The sequence below is a fragment of the Penaeus chinensis genome, chromosome 9 (genome assembly GCF_019202785.1).
Source record: "Penaeus chinensis breed Huanghai No. 1 chromosome 9, ASM1920278v2, whole genome shotgun sequence".
Lineage (NCBI taxonomy): Eukaryota > Metazoa > Arthropoda > Malacostraca > Decapoda > Penaeidae > Penaeus > Penaeus chinensis.
In genome coordinates this window covers 38,562,273-38,572,657 of record NC_061827.1, presented here as the reverse complement: position 1 = coordinate 38,572,657, position 10,385 = coordinate 38,562,273, and the positions used below count along the sequence as shown (strand labels likewise).

At 40.5% G+C, this 10,385-nt stretch overlaps 2 protein-coding genes across 2 annotated transcripts in view; one reads left to right on the top strand and one right to left on the bottom strand.

Annotated features, from left to right (window-relative positions):
- Positions 1-880: 880 nt before the first annotated feature.
- Positions 881-7,069, top strand: LOC125029114. The gene is made up of 2 exons (XM_047618901.1): positions 881-1,702; positions 4,879-7,069. Exons 1-2 carry the CDS (start codon positions 912-914, stop codon positions 6,833-6,835), a joined length of 2,748 nt encoding a protein of 915 aa, XP_047474857.1. The 5' UTR covers positions 881-911; the 3' UTR covers positions 6,836-7,069.
- Positions 7,070-9,541: 2,472 nt separating this feature from the next.
- Positions 9,542-10,385, bottom strand: part of LOC125028912 (facilitated trehalose transporter Tret1-2 homolog) — a 6,489-nt gene continuing 5,645 nt past the window's right edge. Inside the window, exon 4 of the mRNA XM_047618528.1 lies at positions 9,542-10,385. This exon is cut by the window's right edge and continues 463 nt beyond it. Within this exon, the coding sequence (XP_047474484.1) occupies positions 9,787-10,385 (599 nt within the window). The 3' untranslated portion in view covers positions 9,542-9,786.

Below are 10,385 nucleotides of genomic sequence, written 5' to 3'. Positions count from 1 at the left end.
GAGCTGGGGTTCCCGATGTATGTATACACACACACACACACACACACACACACACACACTCACACACACACATATATATGTATATATATATATATATATATATATATATATCATGGCCATGAACTTGTGCTTTGAAGAAATCTTAAGGCCACGGCGTCTGTGGCGTCAGCTCTGATCCTCCTCATGTTTATTTTCCTTTTGTAAATCTAAAGGAAAATGAGCATCAGAATGGGCTGTGTCGCTTTGCTGTTGGTCCCTAGTAGTCAAACATTGCTACCTAGACACCAGGCGGCGCACGCTGAGGGGAATTCCGGAGCTGGGGTTCCCGAGGCAGTTCGTCGCTGACCTCAGCTTCCTTCTGCCAATTCCTGCGACAGAAAAGTCCATGAACTCTTGCCCTTCATTTGAGGTACATAGGTGACATCATTTATGAGTGAGTGTGTATGTGTTTATTCACAGGCCCCGCATATATATATATATATATATATATATATATATATATATATGTATATATATATGTGTGTGTGTGTATGTGTGTGTGTGTGTGTGTATGTATATATATGTATATATATGTATATGTATAAATACATTTATATTTAGTGTGCGCATGTATACTGTATATGTACTTATATGGACTGCATACATATCTGTATGTATTTAAACAGGTACCTAAATGATTATATACATGTATATAGATACCCATACAACATGTATATAATCAGAAATGTTATAAATCATACAGTGTAATTCGTGTACAGATGAATAAGCGAAACAACTATTGAATCTTATCAGTGCTATCTTCCGTTACTGATAAGATCTCAGTGAGGCAGACGCAGGCAAATTGCCACACGTTCACCAGGCCATTTCTGAGTGGCGTTCACAGGCGTCGGCGGGAGCACCAAGCGACGGCGATGGCTGAACTACCAAACTCGAACTACTACAAGTTTCACTCTTGCCTTTTCGTCGTCACGAAGCAAGAGATGCTCCGTATATATCTCTGGTTGTACAGAGGCCAGAGACAGTATATTGAGGATTATCTAAGAACTGAGAACTTATTTGGACAAATGCGCTTAGGAAGACACGAAAAGCTGTTGTTAAATGAAAAGACATCGGTGGCGAATTTCGACATATCTTTTTTATACAAGTTGTTGCAGTTCACGTGTGGCCTATCGCCTGCGGGTGACAAGATCTGGAATGACCCTGATGAGAGTCAGAAGGGAAGTCTGGAGTACACTCTGTACTGCCTGAAAGATATTAGGAATGCCTTGAGTCACGAGTCAAAGGACTTGTTCTCCATGACACATGAGAATCTTCGAGACCGTGAAAAGGAACTGTCACGGCTCCTCGCGAAGGCCCTGGAGTTGGCAGGAGAAAAGGCCAAGAAACGTGACGAAGCCTCCAGAGCCATCACCGAAATGAAGGACAAACTGCAGGCCATTATATCCAAGCCCATTTCGTCGGGATTCACGTCGGAAAACTTCGCCGTCCTCGGAAGACAGGAAATTAAGAAGTTGAACGTAAAGGCGAGTGGTTTCTTCGCGGAAGTGGTGGTCCAGCAAGCGCAGACGGCGACCACCGCCACGACGCCAGCGCCAGAGCTGTCCCTGAACCAGCTGCTGCGCTGGTCCTGCGAAGACACCAAACCGCCGAATGTCATCTTAGTGACCGGGGACACGGGCACAGGCAAGACCTCGCTTTGTCGGTAAGAGATTTTGTTTTCAGGATTTTTTTTTTTTTTTTTTTTTTTTTTTTAACAGTCTTGTAAATTGCCCTTTTGAGAAATCTCGATATGGAATGATGATTTATAATACATAAAATCAATTTTCAACATGAACAACTGATAGCGTTATCGTCTAGGATGTGATATATTTAGCTCTGCACAAAGATAACACATGGACGATTAAACCTCTCTTTCACACTCAATTCAAAGGAAAAGCAACTTTCCTCTTAATTCAGAGTTCAGAGACAAAATAGATATGGAAAAGACATACATGTTATTTAGAAGGGTTGTGTCAGTGGATTCAATAGATAGTATAAATACTCGTGATAAGAAGACAATAATATGGTAAATCTGGATCCCTTTGCAGTAAAGATGATTATAATTATTATGATGAAACAGTGAGTGCAGTGTGTTGCAGGTCTCATTCTCTTTGATAAATTGATAACATTGTGTAATAATTCATCCATATCGAAAGGAAAAGCAGATTAGATCTTTTGAGAACAGGGAAGCTTTCAAGAATAGATAAGTTACTTATCAGTTTTGCCCTGCCACTCCTGGTGATGCAAGTTGCAGAGTCGAAATTTAATATTAACTTCGAAGCAAGTTAATATAACCTCATCTTCGGTGGTTGCGACGCCACCGATTGGTAATTCAGATGAGTTTAACAGATGATCTAACTTGTGTCTCCAGCAAATACAGTACCTGTGATGCCTTAAGGCCTTTTTTGTAGAATCCCGAAACCCCCAACACTTTGATACCGTGTTTCAAGTTGTATCACGGTCGCTACAAAACAAGATCTCATCGAGGTTTTGAGAAAAAGAGATTTTTTTTTTTTTTTATTTCACATAAAATAGTAAATAAAAAACATAAAAAGTACTTAATATGCTGGTAAGATTCTTAATCGCAAGCAAAACAATGTGGAAGTTTCAAATATAATGGAAAAGTACCTGACTGCTCTGCACCTTATATTGTTTATACACGCCTCTCTTCGCTTCGCAAGGCTGTGGAAACTTTCAGAGAGAGAGAGAGAGAGAGAGAGAGAGAGAGAGAGAGAGAGAGAGAGAGAGAGAGAGAGAGAGAGAGAGAGTGAGAGTGAGAGAGAGAGAGAGAGAGAGAGTATGTGTGTGTGTGTGTGAGAGAGAGAGAGAGAGAGAGAGAGAGAGAGAGAGAGAGAGAGAGAGAGAGAGAGAGAGAGAGAGAGAGAGAGAGAGAGAGAGAGAGAGGCAAAAAAACGTTACACTGTGCATCTGCATACGAGAAGGTGTTTCCTGTTAGAAACGGTATGCCTGTTCTATCCAGGTTATGATTTCTCGATATTTCAGCCTGTCATCCTCACCTCGGATATTTCACGATAATCTAATACAGTTTCAGGCCGTTGTATGCCACTTCTATCTGATTTCTCTCTTTCTCTCTCTATGATTATAGCTGTAGTATCAGGTTTTAGCACTGTACATACTTTAAAATTTAAAGTCTACTCAGATCACATATAGTACAAATATTTAATTCTTCTTAATCTATACATGCATATTTTCAGAACTTAAACGAATTTTATCAATAACAAAAATAATACATGTTGTTTTCTTTATTAAAATATCAATTATACAACCTTAATATAACAGTACCATTGAAATATAACAGTGTACCCTTTAAATAAAGAGAATGAATGGTGGAGTGGTGGTGGTGGTTTGGTTTGCGAAGTTCTAGCTTCGCCCGGGCCTTCTAGATATGGCCCGGCCTGTGTCAGCTTTTTACGGCTATCTCATTGAGTTGTCTGACACTCGGTGCTTACCGTGGCGGTGGGATTGCCAGCAAGCGCTCCTGCCGCCATGGTGTAAGCATTTCGCATAGCCTCTTTACCAGCACGGCGGCTGTTGTGGGCAGTCCATGTCTTAGGAATTGCGTATGGTCACAATTTTCTAGGTAGTGGACTAGTGTGGCGTTCGGCTCGCCGCAGTGGTTGCAGCACCATTCATCGCGTTCGATTGTTGGGATAATCTGCCATGCACAGTGGTAACCTAGGCGCATTCTGTGAAGAATGACTTCGGTACCTCTGTTGCTTACTTCAGAGAGTGCCAGTGGTTCATAGCCTGTGGCGTCTGAGTACCAGCTGGCTGAGGGGGAGGTTCTCGTTTCCTCTCTGTGGAGCTGCCGTAGGAAGGTACGACCGACCAAGGCACACTTCTCCATAAGTAATTTTCGGCTCGGTTTTATCGTCATGGGATTTGGGGGCATACCCCTGCCAGCGACGGCTAGTCTGTCAGCAAGCTCGTTCCCTCTGATGCCGATGTGGCTTGGGACCCAGTTGATGATAATTCTTCTACCCTGAGCAAGAATTCTCTGTACCATTGTGAGAATCGTGGTCAGTAGGTAGATGTTGTCTGTGGGTGAGCTGTGCTGAAGACAGTCAATGGCTGCCCTGGAGTCATGGAGTGTGTATGACCACGTGTCCTTCCCTTAGGGACGCGTGGCCTAGGGCTCCCATGATTGCAACTGCCTCTGCCTGTAGCGAAGAGGCGTTGTCTGTTACCCTCATGGATCGCGTGGCATCTCTAGCTGCAAAGCCGGCGCCTGCAGTGTGGCTCAAGGGATCGACCGATCCATCCGTGTAGTATGTTCTACTACCCGGAGGAGTGATGGCTGCAATGACCCTGTGGGCTTCTGCCTTTAGGCTAGGCATGGGGTATAGGCACTTTTTCATTTGGAGTAACAAAACAAATTTATACTTTGTAGGGTAAACTATTATATTTTACAGTTTCCTAATCTTAGTAAAATATTATATAGAAATATATAGAACTTTATGCAAAAATAATAAAACAAAGTATCATCTTTCTAGAAAAATAATTAAGTCCTTTTATCTTACATAGCTAAAGACTAAAACTGAGATATAAATAATCAATAACATGTGCATAAAGACCATGTGAGGTATACAAAGGGTGTTTTCTAGACGAATTTTTGGGTCATTCTAAATTCACATCCCTTGTGCTCGTTACAGCATTACTTCATTTTAACGCTATCATTAAAGTATTAAGAATCCAGTATACTTACATTGTCCTAGATTAGTTCATCAAGTGATCTGCATGTTGGGATTCTTTTCACAGTCATGAGAAGCGATTTGTCTCACTGGTTCACTTCCTAATTCCTCGTCTTATTTTTTCCAGACACATATTTGATTCCTGGTGCTCTGGCGCTGACACCTTCGCCGACCTCCAAGACTGCGATCTCGTTGTTTCCATCCAGTGCTCTGAAGTGTGCACAAGCGACGTGGCTCAGCTGTTGAGTGACACTCTCCCTCAGACCGTGGCAGCTTGTGGTCCGTACGAGGTGCTGGAAAAGCTGTCTTCCCTTAATGTCCTGTGGTTGGTGGATGGGTATGAAGAAGCCACGCGTGAAGCTAGGTCACTCCTGCAGTGCTTGGTGAAAAAGCGTGGCCTTTTACACACAATCCTCGTTACGACGCGTCCTGAGCATTGCATCTTCATCAGCAATGTTGCACACAAAGCTTCCCTGTTGGAAGTACGTCTTCTGGGTCTCAGTGCGAGAGGTCGCAGCATGGTGGTTGAAAACCTTTTACGAGAGCCTTCGCCTTCGATGAAAAAGCTTGAAGACTTTGAACGCGAATTGGGACGTCTGGAAGGCGAGGTATCAAGAGAGCTTCTCAATCCACTAAAACTTACTTTGACTGTCAAGCTGTGGAAGGAAGATCGTATAAACATGAAAGAGAGTGGGACATTGCCCCAACTCTATAGTGTAATCAAGAAAACTCATACACAAAGCCTTTGTATCAAAACGGAAATCAAAACTGGCATGACTGCTGAAGAATGTGAAAGAAAAGTTAACAAATGGGTTGAAACTTTATGTGAAGAGGCTTTCAAGATGTCAAAGTTGCAGAAATATATGCAGCTTCCAGAGGAGGCACTAAACAGACTCCGAGACACATGTGATAGCCTCCGCTTATACTCCGAGGACTGTTTCTCAACGTTTCTTGGGTATCAGCCAAGTGCCCTCAGAAGTGGTCTTGCGTGCTATTCTTTCCTTCACAACACACAGCAGTTTCATTACGCCGCCGAACATGTTTTTCTTTGTCTGGCAAGGAGTGAAGACAAAGTCAGCACTATATGCCAGCTATTTAGTTGCGATGCATCTGGTGAAATAGGGAGCCATTTTTACATGGTATTGCTGCATGTTGTGGCATTAATGACAGCTTCAGGAGCAGTAAAAAAAAATGTTACAGAAGTGCTGGTCAGATTACTTTCTCACTGCGACAGATGTATGTGGTTTGAAGTAATACGCTACGCTGCCTATTCAAACGATATTGTTTCTGAAATATGCAAAGTTATGCCTGCTCAGTGGGGAGTATGTGACGATGATGTTAAAGCTGCTATGCAGTGTTTAGACCACACTTCGCCGGGTAGTATGGTCATCAACCTTAATGGAGATCCAAAGGGCATTGAAGACTTTATTCCAATGGTCAGAATGATAGCGCAAAGACTGATCTTTGTTCAGTTGATCTTGCATTACCACATCTCTCATCTCGATTGTGATGAAACCTCTAATTACATTTTAGAAATCCTGTGTAACAAAGATGCTCACTGTAGCCTCATCAAGTTCAGTGGCTGTATAAGTGGTAAAGGTAGCTCTTATTTATGTAATATGCCCAAACTCCAGAGTTTAGGACTGAAAGTTCTAAGGAATAAGGACTTAGGGTTAATCATGAAGAGGATAAAAAATTTACCACGATTGCAAGTCATCCAAATGAATATGGCAATGCCACAACTCGATTTACTAAAGGGACTAAGCATATCCCAACAAATCCAAGTGGACATAGCACTCCCAAAAGTAAAAGAATACAATATAAACAAAACTGTCGATGCAATAGCTAAAATAACTAAAAAGTATAATGAGATGCGAGTTTTTTTCTGTGAACCTGAACAGATGTTTAAGCTAACGACAGGATTACAGCGAAAAAAAGTGAGAGTCGAGGCTTTGCAATGGACAATCACTTCAGAGTCTGGTGTTTTCGAATGGCCATGTGGACCTGTGCCCCTGGATTTCCCCCCTGAGGTGCTGTTGGGAATTCCAAACTTGCTAAAGTCGATTATAATCAAATGGGAGTGAGCTTACTTTTTTTCGTTGAGCATAAAACATTTCTCAGTGTTTTGGTAAACTCGCAGAAATCTTGTGATGATGATATGTCACTTTCTTGTTTATCTGATAACTATATCTTAAAGATTAGCTAGACATGTTGCCATATTACCACATCGAGATATGAAAAATCACGTTCAATACAAATATGTGTAACTCGGGAAAAAAATTATACAACCAATAAATAACAATAAAATATAGATGATGTCTGCTGTTTTTATTTTCATACCAAGTGTGTTTCAATTACATACTACTCAGCCAAGTCTACATAAACCTGTTATCCGAATGAATATGATGAATGAAAAGAAACAAGTTTATCAGGGGTGATTAGTTTAATATGTAGCAGGTAGTACAGTATTTTTTTCTTCTCATTTTTCTATTACACTTTACCTAGGCTATAACAGTAAGTACCTGTGGGTATGGACCATCGCTGTATCTTGTAATTGGACTTACAGGCTGAGAAGCAATGAGAGAGAGAGCGAGAGAGAGAATGAGAGAGAGAGAGAGAGAGAGAGAGAGAGAGAGAGAGAGAGAGAGAGAGAGAGAGAGAGAGAGAGAGAGAGAGAGAGAGAGAGAGAGAGAGAGAAAACAGGCTCTTAGTCAGACTCGTCTATCACTATGTAATATACGGACGATGTTTCTAAAGTATGTACACTTTTGCATTTGATAGGGAGTAGGTGATGATGACAATAAATCTGCCAGACAATGTTTTGGCCACAAATCACCCAAAAACTATATTAATAACTCTCAATACCGATCCAACTGGTAATGAAAAATGTGTGCCAATGGTTAAAACGATTGCTCAAAGGAAAATTACGGCACATTTGATTTTGATATACACTCCTAAAGACCGCAAAACTTGAAACTTCAGACTCTGTTCTGGAAATCATGTGCAGTAAAGAGGCAACCTGTGTTAGTGGCAGAAGTTGCTCTTACATACGCAACATGACCAAAGTGAAGACTCTAACCTTCATTTTTTTGTGAAACAAGGATTTGGGAATGATACTGAAAGTAATCAAACATCTTCATTGTCTGCAAGACAATTACAGAAGCGTCTTACCATAACGGACATTCATTTAAAGGTGCTTCTCCCGATGATACGTAAGTATAGCATTCATAAAACTGCCACTTCACTCAAAAATATCAGTGAAAGGTACGATGAATTACATTTACACCATGATGATCCAGAACGTGTATATACTCTTATGACGGACATGTGAAAATTACAAATGTGAAATGGGTGGTAAGAACACCAAACCATCTCCATGAATTTTCGTTTGGGTCTGTCCCGCTAGCTTATTCTTACGTGGATTTCAAACTGCTGTATGAGTTTTTCAAAACGGTTGCGGTAAATGTTGAATCTAAAGGGAAAATATGAATTCTCCAAGTTGATTTCCTTTTGAACGTTATTTTGAAATTGGAAATAAAAGACTGACGCGATTCACAATACATTTTATTTTTTGTTGTTGTTTTTTCCTGCAATGTTCACAGTATTTTCCTTATATATTTTTTTTTTCTGTATGAATATAGACATTTATCTGTTCATCTGATCTCTGATACAATAAAATCCTCAATGCTGTCATTATGCTATTCATTATCTTTAAAGATCTTTACATATATCTGAGATTGAAACATATTAATTTTCAATTGCATGACTAGAAAAGGTTTCTAATAATAAGAATAATAATAGTTCTAAAATATCACTGGCAAGAGCAACATAGACGCCATTTATAAGATATGTTTACCAAATATTTCCTCAAAAGTAAAACAAAAAAAAGTTAAAACCACAGTAATAATATTTGTTTACTATCTAGATCGTAACACCATACTAATACCTAATAAACACTTGTATGTATGAATATATATATATATATATATATATATATATATATATATATATATATATATATATATATATGTATTTGGGTGTTAAACATGTATGTATCTGTGCTTGCATATGTACATATTTTTATCATTACTACTACTACTATTACTTTTCTTATGGCTTTGTTATTATTATAGTTATGATCATTATTACTAATATTATCATTATTGTTATTGTTGTTATTGATATTATTGTTGTAATTATTATTATCATTAAATCTTTCGTTTTTTTTAAATATATGACTGGAGAATTCTGATTCGTTAAGGCTCTTTTGATAAAAAAGTAGTAATAATAATAATGATAATAAATAACAATTGTAATGGTGATAATAATAGTAATAAAAATAGTGATAATAATGATAAATAATAATAATGATAATAATAATAATGATAATGGTGATAATAATAAAAAAAATGTTGACAATGGTGATAATAATAAAAAAAATGTTGATAATGGTGATAATAATAATAATAATAATAATAATAATAATAATGATAATAATACTAAAAATGATAAATAATAACAACAGCAATACAAATAATGATAAAAATAATAATAATGATAATATAATAATAATAATAGTACTAATAGTAATAATAATAATACTAAAATTATAATAATAAGGCTAATGATAATCCTAATCATAACAAAAAAAAAATGCCAGGATAGTAATGATGATGATAATAATAGTCATAATGACAACAAAGTAGTGTAAAACAAAAGAAATACTTTTTTTTTTATATCAAATACATGTAAACGTAAATAATACGTTTTATTAGCGAATAAAAGAAAAGCTGCGAATCCTTTTGAGTTGCCCGATTTTGTTTTTCCCTTTTCCTGAGACGGGAGGCACTGAAACAAATAAAAATGCTGTCCACAAAGTTGTGTGACTCGACTGGCCTTGCAAGTTGTAGATATCAGTTGTAGAACTGAATGAAAGCGATTATTATTAACAATATTGTAATCATCGTTATCAGAAAGGGAGTGATGGCAAGCAGGGTAAGTCGGCGAAAAGAGGAGGAACGGCGGCGACGGCCTCTCACACGGGCCCCGCCTCGCCCGCGCCTCTTCGTGGCCGGGCGCTCGTGCGGCGTCCCCAGGCGGCCTCGATCTCGGCCAGCGAGCGTCCGCGCGTCTCCGGGACGGCCAGGAGGACGTGGAGGGCGTAGACGACGCAGCCGGCCGAGTAGGCCCAGAAGAGGCCGTGGGAGCCCCACGCCCCCCGCACGTGTTCGAACGTCATCGAGACGAGGAAGGAGGCCAGCGCGTAGCCTGTGACGGAGATGCCGAAGCCGAGGCTGCGGACGCGGTGCGGGAGGATCTCGGCGGCCACCAGCCACGACGCGGGGCCCACGCCCACGGACACGCCCACCGTGAACGCCAGCAGCGCCACCATCGGGAGCCAGCTGAGGAGGGCCACATCGTCGCCGCGCCCCTGCACGAAGAAGAACGCGCCGAGGGCGCTGGTGGCGGCGGTGCTGAGGGCGGCACCGGCCAGCATGAGGCACTTCCTCGGCAGGCGATGCAGCAGCGCCGACCCGACGAAGTTGCAGCCGAGGCGCGTCGCCATGACAACGATGCTGCTGATGCTGGGGGGCATGCCGACGCCCGCCTGCTGGAAGATCTGGGGCATGTAGA

Bases quoted from the DNA above. Each gene is read 5' to 3' on its own strand.
- LOC125029114 (XM_047618901.1), top strand. From the start codon at position 912: ATGGCTGAACTACCAAACTCGAACTACTACAAGTTTCACTCTTGCCTT. The intron at 1,703-4,878 runs GTAAGAGATTTT...TATTTTTTCCAG, and splicing joins GGCAAGACCTCGCTTTGTCG to ACACATATTTGATTCCTGGT.